The sequence below is a fragment of the Micromesistius poutassou genome, assembly GCF_964030765.1.
Source record: "Micromesistius poutassou genome assembly, chromosome: 18".
NCBI lineage: Eukaryota > Metazoa > Chordata > Actinopteri > Gadiformes > Gadidae > Micromesistius > Micromesistius poutassou.
Genome location: NC_140288.1, coordinates 13,543,025 through 13,568,131, shown reverse-complemented (window position 1 = coordinate 13,568,131; position 25,107 = coordinate 13,543,025). Strand labels below are relative to the sequence as shown.

Here is a 25,107-nt window from a genome sequence, read left to right as displayed (position 1 = left end):
CCATTTCCCCATATATTTTGTATCAACGATAGAGGCGTTCGTGCGCATGCATTTGTGGGAGGGAAAATAATTCATATTTCAGTTTGTAGTACACACATTACAAGTAGGCCTATGCCTACGAACGCTGCATAATTGCATTGTCGTTGTTTGGCGAAAACGAATAACCCAATACCAATGAACTTGTGACTTGACTTGCGCAACCAAAATGCAGTTGTATATCTAGAGACTTGCTTGAGGACTGCACATGACTTGGGACTTGCTTGAAACATGGACCACATGACTTTTGGGACTTGCTTCAGTCTAGGACCAAAAAGACTGCACAGTCACAGGTCTGTCTGCCAATGAGAGCGCATGTATAAGCATGTCGAGCAGCTGACTCGGGCTTCCGTAGCTCAGGATCACATGACTAGTAGAGGACCCGGAAGCAGCGGGTCGTGAGTCGCCAGTGTCGTGTCTGGAATACTTTATAAGAAGAACTCCTCGTTTTTCTATCGAGCTGAGCTGTTTGGACAAGTGGGGGGCGGCTGCGCGACTTTACATTTGGAAGGGATAATGGCCTCTGCCGGACATTGTCTGGCGACCTTTCGAACCTGTCTAATCTGCGTCACTTTGTTGTGCGGTCTGCGAGGGGGTGTCACTGCCAAGCCGAACCGAAAACCGAACATCGTTTTGATTCTCACCGACGACCTGGACATCGCTATAGGGGGTCTGGTGAGTGGACCGCCGTGGACGTTTTCTGCAATGGATGTCTTGTTTGTCCATTATGAGCATCCATGCAGAATACGGACATCAGCATACGGACAGCAGGACAGAATAAGTCAGGCATCCTTAACACTGGCTCTGTAGTCACATGTTATCATTATGGATGTGTGTGTGTGTGTGTGTGTGTGTGTGTGTGTGTGTGTGTGTGTGTGTGTGTGTGCGCTGATTCAGCCTCTTCCCTTGCTGGACACTTTAGTGAGTCAGGTGTTGGGAATTTGGCAACCATACGACCAGCACAAATATGTGTTAATTCTTCTACTAATCTTCTGATCAGGGGGGTTTTCGTCCTTGGTGTTGGTGACATATTCAGACTTTGGTCTTTAGAGCTTCTCTTCCTGTTTTCTACTTTTTATCCACTTGATAGCGGATATCTAAGTTTAGTATCACTGCTGTTGAATTATGTTTTTAAAAAAGGGTCTTGGACAAGAAAACCATATCAAGAAGATAGAATATAAACGTCATCATGTGTTTTGAAATGTAATTTATTAGGCAGTAGAGCTTATCCTTATACAGTAAATTATATACAGAAAGTAATGCTGAAACTGTCTCTCTTTCAGAGTCCACTAGCCAAGACTAAAAAGTTAATTGGAGATGCAGGGATCTCGTTCACGAATGCTGTAAGTAACCATCACTTTACACCACTTCATTTTCCCATAATCTCCATAGTATGTACCTTCCCAACTGTGTTCCTATTACTTTAATAAAGGTCCACTGGTTTCCACAGTCATGACCCCTAGTCAGACAGTAAGACAACAATGTATATTGTGAAATCTGTGCTGATAAAGACACAACCCAGAGTCGAGTCCAGGCATGCTTTTGGGCTCAAGTGCATGTTTCAGCGTTGAGAAAAGGAACTGTCCAGCCTAGTCATTACAAACAGAATGTTATGAACGGATGCTCCCCTGAGAAGTTGTTTGCGCTTGGTGGATTCATTTGAGGCAGTTCAAGAATGTGATAGGGAAACATCTAGTCACGCCTGAGCTCTGCATATAAGATGAATCACATTTCCGTTTACGTGTTCCAAACTGTGTAAATGACCACCAGGCAAAGGTTTCCTTAAAAAAAAAAACTGGGAACGTCATTGTGGGTCATGGGTTGAACTGGCGACCCCTGCTCTTGCACTTCAACATCCTTTTCCAATGTTAGTGTTTCTATTTGATCGACCGTCCTTTTCTCTTTCTACCCTTTATTTGCATTCATTCTCCCCACATCTTCACGGCCACCACCAATAACACCACCACCACCACCACCACCAGTTTGTTGCCAGCCCACTGTGCTGCCCAAGCCGGGCCAGCATACTGACGGGGAAGTACCCCCACAACCACCACGTCGTCAACAACACGCTGGAGGGCAACTGCAGCAGCACGGCCTGGCAGAAGAGCCAGGAGCCCCAGACCTTCCCAGCCCTGCTGCGCAACCTGGGGGGATACCAGACCTTCTTCGCCGGGAAGTACCTCAACCAGGTAGGAGGGTGGGAGGGAGGGAGAGGGAGAAAGTGGATGGAAGCCTTGTTATCCGAGTTTGATGACACTCTCACGAACGGAGCATGTACTCTAAATTGTGCCTGCATGCAAATGAGGTAGTACATGATTCTCAGCTGACCAGATTAAACGCTAGACTTTCTATTGTTACTTCATTCATCTGCAGGAGTTAGGGGGGGGGGGGGTTAAAATACATAAATGAGAAAGAGGAAGAGGACAGGAGGAAATGGTGTGAAAAGACAGAATTATGAGAGAGAGAGAGCATGTAATTGATGGTGTAGAATTGGTGTAGAATGGGAGAGAGAGAGATGCTTATGTGCCTATATACGTTAAATAACTTGATTTCAGGAAGCCCATCATTCAGCATCTTTCAACCGGTCTGATTGATATTTGTGTCCTTTTTGGAACTATTTTAGAATTTAGTCATTAGGTACTTATTTGTCACAAGGTGGACTTACTATATGACCCCATGAACCGTGTCACTTCCTGAAAACAGTGTCAGGCCCTTGTGATGGACACATGACTGACATTGGGAACTAGTTTTCTGATTGGCCAACAGTGTTCATTGGATGTGTGTGTGTGTGTGTGTGTGATGTTCCCAAGTTCCTTATAACTATTATATCCAAGTATCTTGTCAAATCATGAAACATAGTTGAAATAAGAGATTCAAAGTGTGTGTGTGTGTGTGTGTGTGTGTGTGTGTGTGTGTGTGTGTGTGTGTGTGTGTGTGTGCGTGTGCGTGTGCAGTACGGCGACGCAAAGGCTGGTGGACTTGGCCATGTCCCGCTGGGATGGAGCCAATGGATTGGACTGGTAAGACTTGGACCACCGGCACCAGCCCGCATTGATGTGTTCTTTAAAAGTTTGTTTATACGAACCCTGTTGTTGATAGTCCTACGCGTCTCCCTTTTAACATAACATGACGTTCAATGGTTTGACGTTTGGCCAGGAGCGGAACTCCAAGTACTACAACTACACGCTGTCTGTGAACGGGAAGCCCGAGGTTCACGGAGCGGAGTACAGCAAGGACTACCTGACGGATGTTCTGGTAAGTTATACTCATTACTCAACCGTCATAACTGCCTCTTCAGTCTCGGGGGCCATTCAGACATCCACTACTATATGGCGGTTGTTATCAGCAACGTATGTGACGTCGTCGTGATCCAAAAACACCCTTTCCCACACATGGGTTTTTCAACTCTCTCCCACAAAACCCGCTTCTCTCTTCCACTTCCCCCCCCCCCCCCCCCCTCCCTCTCCCAGGCCAACGTGTCGCTGGACTTCCTGCGCTACAAGTCCAAGTACCTGCCCTTCTTCATGATGGTGTCCACGCCGGCCCCCCACTCCCCCTGGACGCCGGCCCCCCAGTACCAGGACAAGTACAAGGACACCCAGGCCCCCAGGGACCCCAACTTCAACGTGCACGGGAAGGTGGGTGCCTGGATGCGAGGGACGCGGTCACCTCTGGCCTGCTCCCCTGAAAGTGAAACCTCTATGTGGTGTAACACGTTGTTGTTCGTTTGTTATTACTTTGCTGCGGAACTGAGACAAACAAAGTCTGTGGTTGACAAGGAACTGAGAGGCGACAAAAGACAAAACAAAAGCCCCTTTTAAAAAAAATGTATATTATATAACCCTGCCCGCTCATTTCCTCTAAAAGGCTATTTATGGTCCCACGTTCACGCAACGCAAAGGGGCTGTCGGACCCTACGTCCTTGCGGACCCTCCTTGCGTCCACCGCAAGGGCCGGACGTGCGCCTCCCAAAAATCGTAACCATCCGTCGACGTTCACGACTACGTCTGCGAAGCATCTGCGTGGTCCTTGCGTTGCGTGAACGTGAGCCCTTAAGAGTGTCAACCATTGTTTACGTGTGCGTGCGTGATGTTCCTACCGCAAATAACAGGGATACCAACAAACATCGTAAATCGATATGTTGTGTTTGAAGTATTTTACCCATCTCTATTACATCTCCTTTCACTTCTGAAACCGGTCTGATTCCGGATACAAGAAGGGGGTTTCACTTTGACTTCTAGAGAAGTCAACGATATCATACTTCTAAGGTTACGTGGTTACGTGCTTCCAGTGGTTACGTGCTTCCAAGCACACATAAACAATGGTTGACACTCTTAAGGGTTCTACGTGCTTCCAAGCACGTAACCAAGGCTAGAGCACTCAAAACTAGACTCGGTTCCCAGTGTTACAATGTGTAGCAGACGGCTCCTAGCTAGCAAGGAGGGGTCAAATGCAGGGAATAAATTACTTGGATTTAAATAGTGTATCTTCCTCTTCTTCCAACAGTCAAACCCCTTCAACATTTAGCTATGAGTGTGATATCTAAAATGAGATCGGCCACAGCTTCAGACGCTTATGGATATAGCTGGAGTATTTGGATGATCCATATTGTTAATGTATGTCCTCCTGCAGGATAAACACTGGCTGATCAGACAGGCCAAGACCCCCATGAGCAACGCCTCCATCCAGTTCCTGGACAACGCCTTCAGAAGCCGGTATGACTTGCCCCTAACCTAACACCACCCCTACATCTCACACACATCCCACTCCCACACACATATTCATCACATCCGCCGCCATTTCCGTGTATTGTGCTGTTTCTTAATCACCCATTGCTTTGTTCCTTCCTTTCTTCTTCATTTCATTTTCTTCCATTGTCTCTGTTTTTGTCACTGTTTTTAATCCATCATCCATTCTGTGATAAGGGCTGACCAAATTCTGAACCCGCCTAAATTGCTGTTGTATTTTTTTTTCTATGGTGATTGCACCGTGTCCCTCCGGCCTGCAGGTGGCGCACTCTGCTCTCGGTGGACGACCTGGTGGAGCGCCTGGTGCTGGCCCTAGAAGCCAGCAAGGACCTTGACAACACATACGTCTTCTTCACCTCTGACAACGGCTACCACACTGGTATGCACGCTCACACTCTCTCACTCTCTCAAGATAATGAAAAGAGTAATGAAAAAAAAAAAAAAAAAACCTGGCCCTGAAATGGAAGTGTTTAGATATGATCTACTGTTACTATCTACTGTCAACTCGGGAATCTCCTTTTATGTCTTGTAGTTCATGGTACTCTGGTTCATTGTATTGGTGGTTCAAATGTAGCTGAAAATGTCCTTCTCTCTCTTTCTCTCCCCCAGGCCAGTTCTCTCTACCTCTGGACAAGAGGCAGCTGTATGAGTTTGACATCAGGGTGCCTCTCATGGTCAGAGGGCCCAACATCAAGCCCAACCAAACCAGCAAGGTACACACACACACACACACACACACACACACACACACACACACACACACACACACACACACACACACACACACACACACACACACACACACACACACACACACACACAAAGCCTCTCCTCAGTCACCGGTGCAATCCATGATCACATTTTCGTTTTATCTTACCGTATTGTTTTGGTTTGTAGTTTTAACGATGGTCTGATTGTGTTGTTGTTGTTGTTGTTGTTGTGTCCTCCAGCTGCTGGTGGCCAATGTGGACCTGGGGCCCACCATGTTGGACATCGCCGGCCACGACGTCAACAAGACCCAGATGGACGGCATGTCCTTCCTGCCCGTGTTGGTAAGCCGGCCACCGCCAGTCCACTACCCGAGTGGTTTCCTTTGGTTTGTCCCACGAACGTAAAATGACCCCACGTACGTCGAACAAACGAAAAACACGCGCGTAGTGTTGTTGGTTCACGTTTCTGTTTTTGTTTTTTTGCCGTTTTCGCCACAGATTTATTTATTTATTTATTATTTATTCATATTTGGAGATTTAATTGATTTAGATAAGGGTGGTGCGGGTGAAAGGCCTGGGTCGATTTCGCACAGGGGATTGTTCCCTTTGGTCCCGACATTGTATGAATCCGTAACTTTAAACCAAAGCGCCCGTTTCCTGTGAGACGGCGTGACGGTTAGGGGTGTAAATATTAATCAATTTGTATCGATTAATCGATTTTACAGCTGACGATTCGATCCATCGATTCGTCTGCAAGAGTATCGATTATTAAAAAATACATACATTTTTAATTTAAATTTTTTTTTTTTACAGTGAATAGACTAATTGCCATAATAGACCTGCACAGTAAGCACTAAAAAATAATATAAAACATATTCAATTGTATCGAATCGTATCGTGGGGAATTCTGAAGTACCGGAAATAATCGAATCGTTGGCTTACGTAATCGATATCATATCGAATCGTCATGACGGCTCAGATTTACACCCCTAGTGACGGTGACCGGGTCGCCTGGTGAGGAGGTCCGTCGGGGCGGGGTGTCTCACTGTGTGTGTGTGTGTTCGTCCCCACCAGGAGGGCCGCGTCAACGGCAGCAGCTGGAGGACAGATGTGCTGGTGGAGTACGAGGGGGAGGGTCGCAACATCTCGGACCCCTCCTGCCCCCTGCTCGGACCCGGGGTCTCGGTACGGAAAGCACAAGCGGTGGGGTGGACGGAGGGGAATGACGGAGGGGATGACAGAGAGGGGAGGGGTGGCGTCTTCTTGAGGGGGGAGAGAATTGGAATGACTATTTTTGAGAAGCTGTTGGCGTAAACTCTGTATTAAGGGATATCTGCCAATAAGTTCCCATTTAGTTTTCTTTACTGAGCACGTTCTAGATTGACTGCGGCTGCACTTGCATCCGAACAGTTGGTACAGGAGGATCGGTCAGTGCTAAAAATAAGACATTTGTATATTAAGAATCATTTTAAAAATGACACGTTTGAAGAACCTCAAACGCAAAATAAGCTATGCCCGTGAAAAGGAGACTAAGTCATGAAATCCACGGCGTTTTCTTTGTAGACCTTCAGATGGCAGAACACTCACGAGGTCCGGTGGTTTTAACGTTGAGACCCAACGGTGCCTTTTAGAAGACGTCCGCTCATCGTCCCGCTCCTCTCTCCTGTCTCTTAACCGTTTTCCTCCAGGAGTGCTTCCCCGACTGCGTGTGTGAGGACGCCTTCAACAACACCTACGCCTGCGTGCGCAGCGTCGCCCCCTCGTCCAACCTCCAGTACTGCGAGTTTGACGATAACGAGGTACGACACCCGTCACGCACACCGGGGCGACCCCTCGTCGGGTGTGATGTCACACATGGCAAACAGTGGGCAGTGGCTTATAATGATGCATCCACCACACTCCTGGTAGTAACATCATGGCCCCTTTAAACACTGCTTCTGTTCGTTTTTTTTTTTGCGTATGTTCTTAAAGGGGACATATTCGACCACCCCGGTTTTGAAAATCAGCCTCTTCTGAGTCAGACACCACAGGTGGGCGTGTCCACCTAGACGTGTTGCTGTGATAGATCAGTCCACCGGCCTATCACAGTGGACCGTAGCGAACGTCGCTCATCTGTCCGTCACACATCTATTTCGATTTTTCAAAACGGCGTGTAACGGCTAATCCCGCCCCCACCTGCTGGTATGACATTGTCGCCTTTCAACCTCCGCCTCTGACCCTCTGACCCTCTGACCCTCTGGCCCAGGTCTTCGTGGAGGTGTACAACGTGACCGCCGACCCCTTCCAGCTGGCCAACATCGCCAAGACCATCGACCAGGAGGTGCTGGAGAAGATGAACCATCGGCTGATGATGCTGCAGTCCTGCGCCGGCCCCTCCTGCCGGACCCCCGGTGTGTACGACTCCAGGTGCGTTGCGGAGGCCCCCCCCCGGGGCGCGTCCTGTGGTCCCGTTTGGTTCCTTGAGGAGCCTTACGGTCGTTTGGTCGGGTCTCTCCGAGGAATGTTACAGACCGTGGGCCGCGTTGAGGAAGGACTCGATGTCCCGTCTCGTGTGCCCTCTTTCTTCCCTGACTTTCTTTTTCTTTTCACAAAATGAGATTATTATTTATTAGGGATGGGTCAGAATATTCGATTATTCAATTATTCGTTCCCGAGGGTTAAATAGATTTTTAACATTTGGACCGTTAACATTTTTTCCCATTCAAATAAACAAGAATTAACGGACGGAACTAATGTTGGTTCTGTAGCACTATTAGTTTTTATCATTATTATTATTAATCATGTACAGATAAACAATATACACAATACACTAGGGGTGTACGGTATAAACGGTATAGAAACGGTACAGGCAGTCTGCTATTGCGCAAGGACGCAGCCGCGCAGCAAGCGCGCCTGCGTCCCTTCGCAAGCTCTCATTCCACACCGTGGTACGAGACAGACGCTGGTAGCGTGAAGCTGTCTCTGCATCTCAGACATCGCTTCCGCAGGCATTTTCCAAAGCTTACGACAAAAAAAGGTGGAACGAGATAACAAACGCCGTCACTGTTTACCTGTGTATGGACTAGGGCTTTGACTCCGAACTTCGTTATTCGAATATTACAATTTTTTATAATATTCGAAAGAATATTAGGCAGCCCTTAATATTCAAACCTTTTATGGGCATTATTTTTTGTAAACGGGACGTAGACAGACTCTTTTCACGTATTCATGTGAGACCAGGTTGCCTTAATTACACCTGTCGCATATTTAAGGTGAAAACTAAACGTCAAGGGAAAGAGGCGGTGGTTGCAAAAAGTATTTCGATCGCTTATTAAGTTCACCCGTTGCTTATAATGGTTTATTCGTTTCCCAGTATCATTTACTTAATTTAGAAGACAGTTTTGTTCATTTTTTAATTGTAAAATAAATAAAATGGTTTTTTTTAAGTTATTGGAAGCGAGTCGAGCTGACCTTGCCTGCTGTAACCACGGCCCAAAATAAAGAACAGCCGAGACGATACCCTTAATTCAAACATGCCGTTTCACTTGGCCTCAATTGGCTACGGATGCGAACTTGGAATGAACATGCACGTGGCGAAGGCTTACCTCTCTATCCCCGCCACGTCTGTCCCTGCTGAGCGGGTTTTTTCCGCTGCAGGTGTTTGGGTCAATAGGCTCCGCACTCGTCTCCTCCCAGCACATGTTGACATGCTATTGTTCCTTAATAAAAACTCGGTTTGATGAGACTGCCTTTTGGCTCTCTTGATCTGTTGATAGCTAGGAGCAATTTTATATGCCTGTCCAAAGGTAAGAAAGGCTATCTTAATTTTCCGTTCCACAAGCCCGCACCTGCTTTGTCAAAATGTTGTTCGGCTACTAAGTAATTTCATTGTTATCCTCCTTTATTATAAAGGGCGATCATTTTCGTTCCTGCGTGTGGCCTAAAGGCTATTTATCTGTTTGCACCAGCGCCTGTCTTTTAGGTAGGCCCAGGGCCGCCGCTCCCCATACACAGAGTACGCAGAGCGCGTAGGGCCCCAAGTAGGCCTACCTGGGGGGGGCCCCCCCAAAATTAAGGTTGATAATTATTACACTATTACATTAAAATTTACAAACTATATAAATGAATTACGAACCGGCCCACCGTTGTTATTTCTTAATTGTGACTTACACTCAGATTTTCGCATCGGAGGCGGAGCAGCCTTTCTCCGCGCACTGTGAACGTCGGCACACATCGAATAATCGATTATTCGTTCATACCACCCACCGATGATTCGACCATGAAAATTTTGAGTTATTCACATCCCTATTATTTATTATTGAAGCTCATTTCGGTTACTTGTGTACGGTGACGTCAGACTATGACCATGTGTGTGTATGTTTCTCCATGTATTTATTCTTTCTCCTCTCTCTCTCTCTCTCTCTCTCTCTCTCTCTCTCTCTCTCTCTCTCTCTCTCTCTCTCTCTCTCTCTCTCTCTCTCTATGTCTCTCTCTCTATGTCTCTCTCTCTATGTCTCTCTCTCTCCGTCTCTCTCTCTCCATGTCTCTCTCTCTCCATGTCTCTCTCTCCATGTCTCTCTCTCTCTCACTCTCTCTCCATGTCTCCATGTCTCTCTGTCAGGTACCGCTTCGACCCCCGGCAGATGTTCGGCAGCCACCGGACCCGGCTGAGCCTCCTGCGGCGCGGGAGCAAGTGAGGAGCAGCAGGCGGCGGCCTGCAGAGAGGACCATGAAGTGAACCGAAGAAGGGCTGTTCTTTTGTGTGTGTGTTTGTGTGTGTGTGTGTGTGTGCGTGCGTGCGTCGTTTTGTCGTGGTTGATTCTGTCCAGCCTTTCTCGATGTTGATGCCTTATCTCTGGGAGTCTCCCAAAGTCTGATGATGGAATGAAGGGTGGAAGTCCTGTTTAATTCACAGGGTAAGAGTATCTGAAAATCGGAGGCCTTTTTCTGAGTGGTTGCAATACCCGACACTGCCACTCCCGGTGTGGGGGGGCGCCCTTTCTCTTACACGGACCGGCTGTGGTACAGAGTTTCCCTAAGAGCCCCGATCGAGGCAGAGTGCACACTTGGAGACCTAAAAGGGGGTCCAAACCCCCAGTTCTCCTACCAAGAGCTTCCCTTTGGTCGCCCTTCCTGCTCCTCGTCACCGTATCGATCCTACACACACACACTCCTCCTTAAGGCGTTTCCTGCTGTCTGAACACCCTGGGATAAACCGGAAGTCAACTCTGCTTAAGCTAAGACAAACACATGACCCCCATCAGTCAATTCCTAGACAATGTGGTTATTATGATTTTTAAAACAAGTTAAACAGGGAATCCATATTTGTTTTTGAATTGTAATTGCAGAAAGTCTATATATTTTTTTTTGATTTTTAAAAAAATCTCCCACACTGCTCCTCGGCATGTCTCCGTTGGGTGACCCCTGACCCCTGTTGCCTTCCACACGAGCCACGAAGTGACTGGACCAAGGCCGCTGACCCTAAAGGTCAGAGGGCAGCCGCCCCTTTTGACCCTGGAGTGATCAAAAGCAAGACTTGTGTCACAATGTCTGGTGTGTCAACCGCGTCGGCCGATTGTTGGTTTACATGATTCACTCAGTTTTAGTTTAATCGTCAAACCTTTTTGTGAACCCCCACCGTGAAGATTCAGCCACCCACTGTAGACACAAATGCTTCTGTTTGATATGTGAGAATGATTTTTAACCTAAATTAAAATAAATGTACCATTAGACGTTTAGGACATTTCATTGGTCTACTCACTAGAGCGGGGAACTTGTGCACATATTGAATATTGGAGCAAATTTTAGGACACTGCTTGATGCTTGTTGTCTTTTATTTGCAATTCACAATTAATTATGCAACTGTGATCATTTGGTGATAGCCTCCAACTACATCATTATTTCAATGAGGAAAATTACTTTAGTGTTACAATATTGTAGTCCAAGGGAACATATAACTGTGAAACTATAAATCAATGCAACGCCAACACAGCAACCAAATCAATGTTCCTTGCCTCCAGGTTTAGTGTCAAAATCCCATTAGAGGTGTTTTCAAATGTGAACGTGAGGAACGAGCCGCTCAATGAACTTCAAGAGGGCACCATTTTCGTGCCCTACTCGTCACATGACAAGATGGTAACGATATCACTGAACAATGATCTCTTGTATCGTGTGAACACAAGACGTAGGTTGTACATGTCTTTCGGTCACTAAACAATACAATTTGTTCTAAAGTACATTTAAATTACATTGTCCTTATCTTGCAGACTTTTGTTGACTGACGCCAATTTATGGATCCTGGCTTGTCTGTGTAGCCAAAGAGTTTTTTTTTTTAATCTGCAGTTTGTGAGACTGCCACTGTTGAAATTATTTTAATCTTTCTTTCTGTTCATGTTGCAGATGATCATGTCTTTGCAAGATTGAGTAATGTTAGCCTATCTGGATTATAATTTGTAGGAGACAGCTGTACTGAATTCAGACTTAACATAACTTCCTAATTAATGTATGCACTTGTTGTGGCACTTTTTTTTTTTTCAAAGATGTTTAAATATGTATTTTGTGGCTTGTTGAAATAAAAGATATTTTCATATCACCCAGAAAATGATGTCATGTGATCTGTGCAAGATTGGATAAAAATGATCCAACAAGGTCTACCTGATTAGTTTTGCTACTCATTACAAAAATTATTTGCATTGGATGTAATCGGACTAACGTACAAATTAAACAAATTAAAGTTAACACATGGGACTGATTGTTTTGTTTAAACATCTGGATAGTCTTACACAAATTGCATCTAATAACTTTAAATCAATCTGTGCACTTTTCTCATGGCAGTAGGTTTATCAAGATTTGTATTTAAAGATGTATTTTATATTTTCATATCACACAGAAAATGACTGATCCTGTCATCTGTGTAAGAACATTGTTCAATCATGCAGAAGAAAGTCCACAAAGGTCTACCTGATTAGTTTATTTGCCATCACAAATGATACAATCTTTACCTGTCAAAAGAATTTGCATTAGAAGAAATCATCGTTTTTCAAATGAACACAAAGTCAAAACCAGCTGAAAAACTAGAATGCTCAGGTTATTTAGAGAACGAGAACTTGATGTTAAACACCCCATTATGTGGGGTCGTTCCTTGCGGTTGACCAACATGCAGTTATAACTTACGTCATGTGCCAAATATCCTTGTTTGACTGGTGTATACCAAAATGATCGTCCTACAAACCACAAAAATAAGTACTCTTGGCCTAGTAGTCTACATACTCAATATACAAAGATTACAATAAAACAACAAATAGACAGGGATATTTAACGGAAACGCTCGAGATTCCCCTTTTGGGTTATTGTAATAAGAAAACATGCAACGTATTAAAAAAAGGACGGCGATGTGAACAACGAGCCCTGCGAAAGTGAACATCTACAGGGCCGAGAGTGGCACGGACCCCCTGCTCTCACGGGACCCCTGGGTCCATCCAGCAGGGGGCGGGGCCACTAACGGCTAACGGCTATTGGCTATTGGATTACTGCTAAAAAAAACAAAAAAAAAGGAGGAAAGTATAAAAACAGGGAAATCTAAAGCAGTGACGAGGTGGTTGTGGGGGGAGGGAGGGAGGGGGAGGAGGGGGGGGTATAAACATAAGTTAAAGGAAATGCAGTCGAGTTTAGACAAAGTCCCGGGACTTCTTGATGGCGCAGCAGAGCAGCATGCTGAAGATCATGCCAAAGATCTGCAAAGGGGGGTGGAGAACGGAAACAGAGGGAGTAAATAAATCACGTAAACAAGGCAGCTTGACTCATGAGGGGGACTTTCTGCTGTGGAACTAAACCACAAAAAAAACATGCATCCCAGTGTGCCTTTAGGTAGACAGACAGAAAAGGTGTGGGGGGGGCTTCTGTCCGTCTGTCTTTCTGTCTGTCTACTCGACGACCGGTCCATACGCACCATATGGTACGAGCACTGTGCGTGCCCACCCACCGCATTACAATCTACATTACACCTGTGTAAAAAGCCTAATGTCGCTCCTCAAATTCCTGAGAGCATGTCAATTTCTCAATTACAGCAATCTGCACTTTCACAAAGATGTGCTGCAAACCCTTTCTTCGTTGGGTTTTTAATCCGTCAGCCCGTGGGAGGAGCCATGAAGGGGGTGTGTACACTTTGTACACCCCTCTGGGGAGACACACACAGACACACACACACACACACACACACTCACCATGATGACTCCGATGCCGATGCCCACCCCTCCGATGATGTGCAGCCGGCCGTTGAACACCTCGTCGATGGCAGCGGGGCAGCTCTGGGAGCACAAAGAACGGCAGCGGGTCAGCTGACCAGATCCCTCATCCTCTACCATACTGTCACATGTCACACAAAGAGGCAACCACCATGCTACTTTGTCCCCATCAGTTTGCGACTTCTGGTCCGGCTGTGATCAGATACTAACTAAGCTTGTAAGGGGACTCAAAAAAATTGAGATTCATTTATATTTGATTGAAGATTTTCTTTTCTTTTTAGGTGTCAAAACAGGATAGGTGTCAAAACATTAAAGAAAGTAGCTTTTCGTATGCGTCCCATTGACAGGGCTGGGTGACATGAGTTACCGTGGTGATGAGGACCTCCAGGCCTTCCTTCTTGGGGCAGATGTCCTTGGCCGCGTCGATCACGGTCCCCGTGGGGCCGCAGCAGTCCAGCTGGGAAACAAACGCCACGCAACGTCAGCTCCACTAGCCTTCACACGTTGAACACTGCGACCTACTGGTGGCACTGGACATACGTTTAACACAGTGACCTACTGGTGGCACTGGACATACGTTTAACACAGTGACCTACTGGTGGCACTGGACATACGTTTAACACAGTGACCTACTGGTGGCACTAGACTTACGTTTAACACAGTGACCTACTGGTGGCACTGGACATACGTTTAACACAGTGACCTACTGGTGGCACTGGACATACGTTTAACACAGTGACCTACTGGTGGCAATAGACTTGCGTTTAACACAGTGGCCTACTGGTGGCACTAGACTTGCGTTTAACACAGTGGCCTACTGGTGGCACTAGACTTAACACAGTGGCAATACAGATCTCCTCTGTTCAACAGTGACCTTGGGCTTTAACATAGCGAGCTATTGGTGGCTATAGAGAGTGGGTGGTCCGGAAAATACAGCCTCCGATTTTAGACTTGTTTACAAATTCTCTACCAGGTCACAGTTCGAATAAGGGAATTCCAGGGAGGAGATATGGGGACGCAGCCAAGAGATAAGAGCCCTTATGGCCGACTCTCAACTCAAGCGCACGAGGACTCCCTCGTTATCGTCGGTGCGTTTAAAATCTCGTCACCCTCCGGCGTGAGGGGGGGGGGAGGGGGGGGGGAGACTGGACCGCGGCGGATCCACGGACGCGGTTCTCGTCCCGCACTCGTCGCTCGTCTCACCCCGAAGTGGATGAGCCGCAGAGTCTCCTTCAGCGCCTCCTGGCGGGTGTCCTTGTAGTTGGCGTAGGTCTGCTTGTAGAACTCCGTCACGTCCTCCACCACCTGAACAGAGGGACCACGGCCAGAGCTCAGCGGAGAGATTCACAGACGGAAAAAAACGCTCGCATGCCAGAATCAGAAGAAGAAGACGTGTGCGCGCCGCTCGCGTGTACGACTTTGCGAGTCCTCCGTACCCGGTCTTTGTTGGACAGGCCCCAGATGCCGGCAGCCACCTCAATCGCGAAGATGACGAGCAGGAAGAAGAAGAACTAGAAAAACAGCACAACACCGCACGTCAAGTCTCCTGTGGTCACACCCAACAACGTCAAAAATGTAACTATTTTAAAATGTGTGTGACTGCGGATTGTGGTGACTGATTGTGGTGCAATGGTCGGGTTGACGGGTGTCAAAAGGAGTCCTCACCAATCCTAGCATGCAGGGAGACTCCTTGATGGCACCGCAGCATCCCAGGAAGCCCACCACCATCATCAGTGCTCCCGCCGCAATCAGGATGTACACGCCTAGCGCGCGCAAAACACAGACGCACACAACGGCACGGTCACACAGTCAGGCGTCGCACAAAACCACTGGTAATACTTAAAGGAGAACTCTGGCGATTTTTTTTTAAACCCATTATAGTTTTCCTGAGGGTCACACGTTGAGGGATGTCAATTTTTTTTAAAAACCAACAAAAATTGATTCGACCAAGCCAGAGATCTGCACTGGCTGCTGGCACTACGGAATAGCTATAACGCTAACCTGTGGGGGCAAGCTCTCCATCTCTAGCTTTTGGGGCCTCTAACACATTCAGAAAATCATTCCAAGCCCTATGTAACACGAGTTGGTTCCTTACGAGACACCACCGTGTTCGTTTAACTCAAAAATAGTGTGGGAAAAAAACAGTATAACCTTCTCTATAAACACTCACCGCAGATTACCCCGTTGACATATCCAGTAAGCCCTAACTTGCCGATAGCAGAACGGACGCGCTCCCAGCCACTAGACAGTGGCTGTGCATCCGTTCTGCTATCGTCAGGTTTTTCACTTCCCTCAACATTGGTTGACCCTCAGGAAAATGATAAGGGGTTTAAAAATATCCAGAGGTCTCCTTTAAGGCTTTATTCACATTAATTCTGCAGTAAGATGCATTTACAAAGATTATCTTCGTTAATAGTCTAGTCATTTACTAATGGCGTTTATGTTAGCAACGGTATTTCATTTATACATCATTTAATTATGTATATTGTATATATAATAATATATATGTATATTTAACTTCCGCTAATGCTCTGTAATAATGCTTATCACTGCATTTACGGGTGTTAATTAAAGTGCCCTTATTGTCAAGTGCTACCAAACCGTTCCAACACCAGCCATCATACCACAAGATGTGGTAGTGAGGCCGGCTACGACACTCAGGCAACCAGGCTCAGAATGTGCGTGGCGGACAGTGGCGTGAGATGTTGATTTCAAAACAGCGAATGGTGGTGTAAACGGTAATTAAAAAAAGCCCTCTCTGAAGTCTCCTTAGTGTTGAAATGGGGCCTCATCGTCTGTACATGGCAGCTGTGAGTCATAAACATTATGACTCATTTGCACATATAAATTAGACACAATGAGAGATGCAGAGAATTGGGAGGGGGGGGGGGGGGATATAAATTAGCTTGAGCACGCGTACACAGGCGCCAAGATGTTTGTCATTTCTACATCAATTCTCGACAACACATCAGCCCACTTTGCAGTCGGACGGAAAAAACCGACAGATCGCGGCAGAAAGAAGAGGGAGGAATCATTCTCACTGTGACAGTTCTTGAGATGGAGGCAAAACAAAAGGGTGAAAAAAAAACAAAAGCATCCCTGTTCACAAACAAAGAGAGAGGCCTGTGTTTATTTGCGTGCGTGCGTCTATCGCGTGCGCGTGCGGACGGACGGACGGACAGGCATCACTGTGGACCCGATTTGGCCTCATCTACCCCTGCCTTCAGCACAGTGCCACCATTATGCCGCCTTGCCCTCATGTGCGCGCACACACACACACACACACACTCAAGATGACAGATTCAGCTGGATTTCAACACACACACGCACACACACGCACACGTGCACGCTTGAGGGCCACGGGTCGATGCCTCCACAGCCGTCCCGACACGGTCGCTCTGAGGAAACCCTTTTAAAGACTCCAACAAGCCCTTCTTTCAACAGCACAGCGCTCCAATTAGCACTGCAGACACACACACACCGCGCAGCGCTCTGGAGGAGGCTACTCCGAGAGACGTAAACAAACATTCCTTTGCTGCTGGGGCCCGTCAGCAGCAAAGCCATTGTTTATTCCGAGGCCACATCATCTGGCCACGGGTGTAAATGTTTGGGGTTTCCGAGCAGCAAACTGTCGTCCCACATGAAACTCTTGAATACCGAGAGTTGGTTGCACGGTGAATACTGTGCAACCCGAGCCTGGGGTGGCTTTGTTCTTGCGGCCTAAAATGGGGGGGGGGGGGGGGGTTAAGACGGCCGTCCAGGGAGGCCACGCCGGCCGTCAGCCCGGGGTTTAAACAGGGTTCTCTGCAGACACAAGGTGGCCACGAGTTAACTGTAGCCTGTGGTTGATTCCTCCCTATCTGGGGAGGCAACAGTTGACCGGTGTGTTATCTGTTTGAGTAGGCAGGCCAAGGCCAGAGATATACAAGTTGGTCAACAGCTGCTTGTTAGTCAAGACACTGGTCCACTATGTGGATTATTCATTCAAGAGCACACACACCGAGATGGCACCGGTGTCAAAACGCCGGTTAACGTAATGATTCAGGTCGACCCAGACCGGTGCAAGGCGAGGTCCCTCGACGTGCAAAGTTCAGCACAAAAGGAAGAAACAAGGAAGCATTTGATGAGAAACTGTGCTGTGGCGTTTGGTTCCTCCGGAATGACAAACGCCGTGGGTTGTTGAGTGTCGGTGCCTGGGGCCTGGTCAGCATCACATTTCTCCTGCGTGACGGGCTCTGTATGCCCGGCCCACTACCAACAGACAAAAGGCAGATAAGGAGTGGCCCGTTTCTGTGGCAACAGAGGTAAATAGAAAAAAAAACACAAGAAAGAAACCAGCGCTGTTCCTGGGAGTCCCTTCCCCTAAAAAAGAAAAATCTTTAAATAACCACGGTACATATTCCAGGAAGCACACTCTCGGCTTTGCAATTGCTGCTGTAGATCTACATCTAAAATGTTATGGTTTCCCCACAGTGAGCCATGCAGTGGCTTCACGCCATCCACCACTAGCAGGCATGGAGTGCATCACGGGGGAGGTAAATGGCTCGTGTTGGGTTGGAAATCCACCCCTTTCTGTAGGGTAATCATGTACGAGAGCTGGGTGGGTTGGTGGAAACAAAGATCGGCGAGGTGGGTGATAGGAGTCTGCTAGTTCTGGAAAAGTGACGGTAACATTGTTATGACAATAAAAGGTCAGCAGTGCAACCACGGTTCAAGATAACAGTAAATCTACCAGAGTGGAAAACCCGACCAGGCAGCTCTTGCATTATGCAACCCTGCATTTCTACCAGCGCAAATACTCAAACTTAAAAAAAAAGAAGAAGAAAGAAACCCAACCTATTGGCTGGCATTTCACTTTTTTGAGCTCCGAGCGCAACGCAGCAGTGGAATCGTGCGTTGTGCAGAGTAACGTGGCGACGGCGCGTTCCGATTGGCTCACCGGTGAAGAAGACGGTAGGGGCCTCGGGCCCCTCAAACAGCGCCGCCGTCCGGGTGTCGAAGCGCAGCCACAGCCCCACGGCCAGCACGCCGGTCCCGGCCAGCTGCAACGCCACACACACACACACACACACACACACACACACACACACACACACACACACACACACACACACACACACACACACACACACACACACACACACACACACACACACACACACACACACACACACACACACACACACACACACACACACGATTTTAAATAAATAAATATGCAATATTCTGACACAACAAAAACCAGGTTTTAAACACGTTTGTGAGTCGGGATTGGCTGGTTTTGCGTCAGGTGTGCAGCTGCCAGTGTCCGGTCAGACTCTGCCAGGTGAGGCCTCTTAAACGCCACACACCAACTCCATGAAACATTCTTGAGATAAAAAAGGGGGTAACGTGCTCTTCAAGTGGTTGCAGCCTGCAGTCAGTTTCTCTCCCCCCCCCCCCCCCCCATACAAAAGCCTCCTCACACAGCCTGCATAATAAGCCACTGACAGGCGACACCTCTCCGTGGACCGACTCCTTGAGTCAGGACCGCGGACACAATCAAAGCAGACGTGTTTATTGGGTCATATTCACAAGCAAACTCAAGAGGACAAAAGCAAAGCAAACTCAAAAGACACACACCAAAATAAATGGCTGCCTAATCACACACACACACACACACACACACACACACACACACACACACACACACACACACACACACACACACACACACACACACACACACACACACACACACACACACACACACACACACACACACACACACACACACACACACACACACACACACACGATAAGCTCTCTGAAAAGGTGGTCAATGGCTGATGTCGGTTCATAGAGACAAGAAGCCTGTATTTTCTTGTAGGGCAATTAAGCAAATTTTGATTGCGATTTCAATTTCAGCGTGAAACGATCGCCAAAATAATATAATCGAGTTGAAGGTTTTTTTTTTTTTCTTCTTCCTTTCTTTATAGAAATTGCAGAAGAGCTGGATAAATATCTGGACATCATTTTCTATTTGACCATTTTGTGTATTTTTTTTTTTAAGGGTTTTTAAAGTTTCTCATTTACAAAGTGTTTTTTTGGAGGGAAATTCTGAATAAATGCATCATGTTTTCAAACTTCATGAAAATTATCGTTTGAATAATCGAGATCTCAGGGGGTGGGGGTGGGGGGTTCTCAGCCTGAAGTCAGCTCAGTACATTTACTACTGCTTTAGTTGGGGCACGTCTCCTGGTAATGTAGGATTACTAAAAGCAAACCACTTACAGCAAATGTCAGCCCGCCGCTAAGACAACGTAGCTCCGACAACACAGACGTCGCGACCTCGGTGAACTTGCTTGTTTCGCAAAACAGTTGACACAAGCATGAGATGACTAAAGCTCCCCTGACCGCCGACTCAATGATTCCTTCAGCGCAAGTGATTCCTTCCAGCCGGCGTGTCACACAGCATGACACCAGATTACGTTTGGCGGTTTGTTGCGCAAAAGGGGATCATGCGTACGTGTGAGCTACCGTCTGTGCTGGCCGGTCATGCCCTGGCTTGTTGCTGGCATTCTCAAACGAGTGAGAGAGTTGTGTTGGCCCGTATCAAACCACAAAAAACACACACCAAGTGTGGGCCGTGGAGAAAGAGAATAGCCTTCTTGGCGGTGTGTCCCACATTGCACACATGCCTGGGCTAAGTAAAGACATACCGTAGAATTGGCCTTTGGAAGCCCCAGTGGTGTGAGGAATTCCCCATGTGGTCAATGTGTTGCGTTTTTATCCTTTGCTTTTCGATATCCCCGTGGCTACCGTGTGGACGCTACACACGGCCGAGCTGAAAGAGCCTAGCCTGGTGGCTACAGTCACCACAGAGGAGGAGACATGGCGTCAGCACCTCAAACCAGGCCCAAAAGAAAAACATGTGTAATGCAAATTAAAACATTACTCAAAGCCTACCCATGTCGCGTCAACATCAGCTGGAACCACAGGGGTACTACAGCAGAACACCGGGATACAGAATTAGGCCTCTTAACAGAAAAGGTGTTCAACTTTTAAAAAACACCTGTAGATCTCAAATCAGGGTCCCCTGTGAAGTGTTTACAGGGAACCCTGACACTCACTAACAGCCTTGAGCCTTCCACCCACTACAAAGCTTCCGAAACTACAGAAAGGACAGGTTTATGGCCACCTGTTGTTGAGATAAGATTGTCTAGCCTGTAAATAAACCCAAGCACCCTTTCCTAATTGCTATAGCGTCAGGAAATTGAAAAGTCGTCAGGAAATCAATCCTTGATCCATGGACAAACTAATTTGTAAGTAATTGGACCATCACACCAAAGATGAACCTTGTCCCTAGAGCTGAACACGTTTGATATGGAGACTATGCACCAGCTGCAGCTGTTAACACAAGTTGTTTGCCTCCTCCGTCTTTGTGGTCAGGAAATTAGCTGCCGACAAGTGTGTTGGAAAATAAAATAAAAAAATAATTGTAAAAAAAAGGTATGCCCATAGAATTATTGGCTCATCAGAATTTTGCTACAATACCCACCGTCTCATAGCGTGAAGGCCCATTTACAGAGAGCCAGTTGACCCACATGAACACAGAGTTATCTCATAAGGTTCTATAAATGTAGATTATTCCGTTATAAAAGCATGTCAACAGTGGTTTGCTGTCATGTCAACCATTTATTTATGGGTTATAAAATTGTTTGTCGTGTCATCTGAACACACTACAGCCAAACATACCGCTGGGTGTGTATAGAGAGTCTATAAAGATGTGAACCTTACCTATAGGACATGTACATTCTTGCCATGTCACTGAGGGGTAGATAAATGCAAGCTGTGGGTGAACGCAGACCATACAAACAACGTAAAAGAGTAGGTAAAGCATATACAGCTCTTTCATGCACTCAATCAAACTAATAGTCAAGTGTTTAGTACCTCTTTCACTTCCTAGAATCTTACAAATTCATGTGTTGCAAATTAACAGACGCCGGAGAAGGAGAAGTTGGTTAACAGTCAAGAAACGATCCGAGACTCAACTGTCTACCAATGCAACTTTTCCTGGAGCCAGAGACACATTGGGGAACCACTTGACCACTTCCCCAGCAGCGATGGATCAGCATCACGGATCAGGGTCATGGATCAGTCGTGGAGGTGGAGCTATGGCTGCATACCATCTTGAACACTGCCTCCATGTTTGATCATGAGTGGTTACCCATTTAACAAACATGGAGGGAGAATTCTTTCACTTTGGATTGTTCCGAGAAGGGGCATGACCCTACTCCTCATCTACTGGGCGAGAGATTTCAAAACCTCACCATTTCACATGGAACAACCTAGCCTGCCAATTCAATGATATGTAAATTCACCTCACAAGCACTAAAATCTCAAAGTTTTTTTTTCCTCCCACTTAGCTAAACATTTTTACAGAGTTAATTACTTAAGGCCTTATCGTTGCTTTGTTAAACTTAATTCCTAGCACGTAGATGACCCTTGCCATGAGAATTTAATTGAACGTACATTGACTTATTCTACTGCACATACAGAATGCCAAATATACTAAAGCACATTCAGCTGATGAAACACTTCCCGGCCAACGGGTTCACTCACTTGGATTTCTTTTTCATTGAAGGTAACTGGTTGAGCCGTTGAAGCCCCTGTGGATTTGCATTCTACATTTACAGAGAGCCGTCCTCTCTGAGTGAATAATACCAGGTAAATGAAACCACACTCGCTCCGAGCATTGCGATGGCAGGCCCTTAATGAGTTGTACCGGTGTGTGGTGTCACAGGTAACTCTCCCCTCGGCCTCACACTGCACACCTGACAATAATGACTCCCAACTGACAGGCAATCCACCACTAAAGACAACGAGAAGCGTTTGATTCACGTGACTGATAAAAAAGGGAAATGCAGGTTCTGCAGAGCTGAGTTTGTGCCGAGCTGGGGGGGTGGTGGTTTCAGTATGGATGTGGGGGTAGGGGCAGAGTGTGTCAACTTCCAGAAGTGTTGTTCGTTGTTGTAGCAACCAACCTCCTCGGGATCAACCTGTTTGTCAGGGCGTGTCTTTGCATTCATTACAATGCCCCCCCCCCCCCCCCAGAATCTTACACATATTCAAACACAATCAGTGTGTATGAAGTCAGTGCGGTATTAAGTCACATAAACTAGCAAAGTTAAAGATAATTTCTGTAAAACATCTAACAAACGTTGTTCAACTAGGCCAGGGACACATGGGGGCTCGTTTCCTTCCTTCCTTCCCTAAACCTCATCTTTCCATGACCACTGAATCCATCCGATGTTGAAACAGTCCAATCTGCCTCCACGGTCCCCGCTAGTGGAGGGGAACAGATTAGCCAATTGTGGTTAACGAGTTAATATTTAATTTAAATGGGTTCTGCTTGGTTTAATGTAGGCTACAAGATGCAACCAACGCTTGAGCTCTAGGCCTGGTGCCCTAGACAGACACTGCATGCAGCTCTGATTGAACTCATGCTAGGCGGACTAACTTAAACTACCCCGGGATGACATTCCCATCAGATAGACTAATCGTGCTGGGCTATTGTCTTTGGTTTGCTTTACGGCGAGTTGTACTTCTCAGGTGGTCCCTGATAGAGAACATCTTGGCCAAAGTACACGAAACCGCTCTTTTTTTTCTCATTTAATGTTCGGTGGTGGGAAGTATGATAAGTCGTGTTTATACAGATTAATAAAACAAGAGTCCGTCCTCATAATTACAGAGTGTAACCATGGATCCTCGGTGTTGACCAGGAGGACGGGCAGCTCTTTGTTCAACATACATACACCTAATAAAAACTAGTTTACGGATACCATCAACATATAATATGCAGAATGAAGCAAGTTACAATAAATAAGGTGAATATTCGCAATTAATGCAAATCCAACAGTGTGAACAACAACATTAAACACAACTCTCCAGAAAAGCATCGTCCACCAGCACTGAATGTTTTAACTCAAAATAATGTTGACATTTACGCAGTCACGCATTCACCATGCTGGTGTCTAGGCTAAAACTAGCACATTATACTCAGGACATTGTGGACCTTACCCACATTATAATCAGGACAAAGCGGACCTTACCCAGAAGAGAAAATTGAAGACAAACATCAAGTACTTGATGCACTGCATTCCCCCCATGGTGTCGGTCGAAACAATCGGTGGAAAAAAAAACAAGAAGTACAACACAAAAAATGCCCTCAAAGCGATATAGAACGTGCTATTTTCAGAGAGTAATCCCGCTTCTTTAGTGGGGGGAGGCAGAAAGAAGGAGGGCCACGGAAAGGGTCTTCTTTTAGGGCTGTGAAACGGGCCACACCTTAACGTGGCTCACCTGTGAATGCAATTGTTCACCTATGACGCACGGCCGAGGGGCGGGGCTAATGGCGGGGCTAGGGTGGGTTGGACGTGTTGAGGGCAGGTAAAAGTCACTTCCGGGGAGGGCTTTCGTGCGTGGGCCTAGGGCACAGAGAGCAGTGATGGAGAATTGGCTTGGTTTCACACTCATTGATCGGGTGAACCCAGGGCCGACGGACTGCGGGTGGAAGTGGGACAGGCTTTGGGGGGGGGGCGGCCAAGGCAGAGGGGGGGCCCATGGGAAATTTGGGGGAAAAAAAAAAAGGAGTAAAAAATAGTTTAATAACGTAACTAAATGCCATGCGGCAATATGTCACAGCCACAGCTAAATAAATTTCTTTTTTTCTAAGGTGAGCACAAACGTTTAAACACACAAGATGAACCCCCCCCCCCCCCCCATTCCTAACTCTTAAATCAGCTACACTTTCAAATGATGAGGCCTTAGTTATTAAAGTAAAGGATAAATAAAGTGTACGATAGGCTAATATTGCAACAGCAGGCTGCTGATTTAAAGCAACCTAATATAAAATGAATACTAAGCCATTATTAGGCTACATGATAAATAATAACCTATGGCATATAGACTAGTTAGCCACAGACATCATTGCATTACAAAATGGCTATATCATCCTAGCTGCCTGCTAGTAAAACTTTCTTTGGTGTTCCTACAAATGAAGGGTTCAATTCAAACTGATGATTTAGCTCAGGTGCCACAGACGCTAAAAAAAACAACAACACACACACACACACACACACACACACACACACACACACACACACACACACACACACACACACACACACACACACACACACACACACACACACACACACACACGCCAACAACATGATGCATTCTGATGGTCAAGCCCTATTGGTGTCTTTAAATTAATAAATTCTGAATAATTTCTAGCTCGATACTGGTCCAATTTCAAAAGTTGTTGTCCACATTAGTCCCTTAGACCTAAAATAATCAGAAAATAGGGTATTTTCTTTACAGGGGTTTCACTAAAGACCATTAATC

The 25,107-nt window shown here is 46.5% G+C and overlaps 2 protein-coding genes across 3 annotated transcripts in view; one reads left to right on the top strand and one right to left on the bottom strand.

Annotated features, from left to right (window-relative positions):
• The first annotated feature begins 418 nt into the window (after window positions 1-418).
• gnsa (glucosamine (N-acetyl)-6-sulfatase a) lies at window positions 419-12,074 on the top strand. The gene is made up of 14 exons (XM_084483400.1): window positions 419-711; window positions 1,320-1,379; window positions 2,019-2,225; window positions 2,991-3,056; window positions 3,193-3,291; window positions 3,507-3,674; window positions 4,669-4,751; window positions 5,045-5,163; window positions 5,394-5,497; window positions 5,735-5,836; window positions 6,569-6,679; window positions 7,183-7,293; window positions 7,740-7,900; window positions 10,095-12,074. Exons 1-14 carry the CDS (start codon window positions 553-555, stop codon window positions 10,168-10,170), a joined length of 1,626 nt encoding a protein of 541 aa, XP_084339526.1. The 5' UTR covers window positions 419-552; the 3' UTR covers window positions 10,171-12,074.
• A 349-nt stretch (window positions 12,075-12,423) lies between these two features.
• LOC311363030 (CD9 antigen-like) overlaps window positions 12,424-25,107 on the bottom strand; it is a 13,857-nt gene continuing 1,173 nt past the window's right edge. The window contains exons 1-8 of one of the 2 annotated variants that reach the window (XM_084482952.1): window positions 23,811-23,967; window positions 18,656-18,758; window positions 15,382-15,479; window positions 15,153-15,227; window positions 14,920-15,021; window positions 14,084-14,173; window positions 13,696-13,779; window positions 12,424-13,206 (exon numbers count right to left, since the gene is read on the bottom strand). In XM_084482952.1, the coding sequence (XP_084339078.1) occupies window positions 13,141-13,206; window positions 13,696-13,779; window positions 14,084-14,173; window positions 14,920-15,021; window positions 15,153-15,227; window positions 15,382-15,479; window positions 18,656-18,758; window positions 23,811-23,867 (675 nt within the window). In that variant the 5' untranslated portion in view covers window positions 23,868-23,967 and the 3' untranslated portion in view covers window positions 12,424-13,140. Of the gene's footprint in view, window positions 13,207-13,695; window positions 13,780-14,083; window positions 14,174-14,919; window positions 15,022-15,152; window positions 15,228-15,381; window positions 15,480-18,655; window positions 18,759-23,810; window positions 23,968-25,107 lie in introns of those variants that run through there. The other variant, XM_084482951.1, reaches the window with a different exon arrangement.

Excerpts from the sequence above, each read along its gene's own strand:
- gnsa (XM_084483400.1), top strand. The coding sequence starts at position 553 with ATGGCCTCTGCCGGACATTGTCTGGCGACCTTTCGAACCTGTCTAATC. Across the intron at positions 3,057-3,192 it reads GGAGCCAATGGATTGGACTG|GAGCGGAACTCCAAGTACTA; the intron begins GTAAGACTTGGA and ends ACGTTTGGCCAG. Across the intron at positions 3,675-4,668 it reads ACTTCAACGTGCACGGGAAG|GATAAACACTGGCTGATCAG; the intron begins GTGGGTGCCTGG and ends GTCCTCCTGCAG.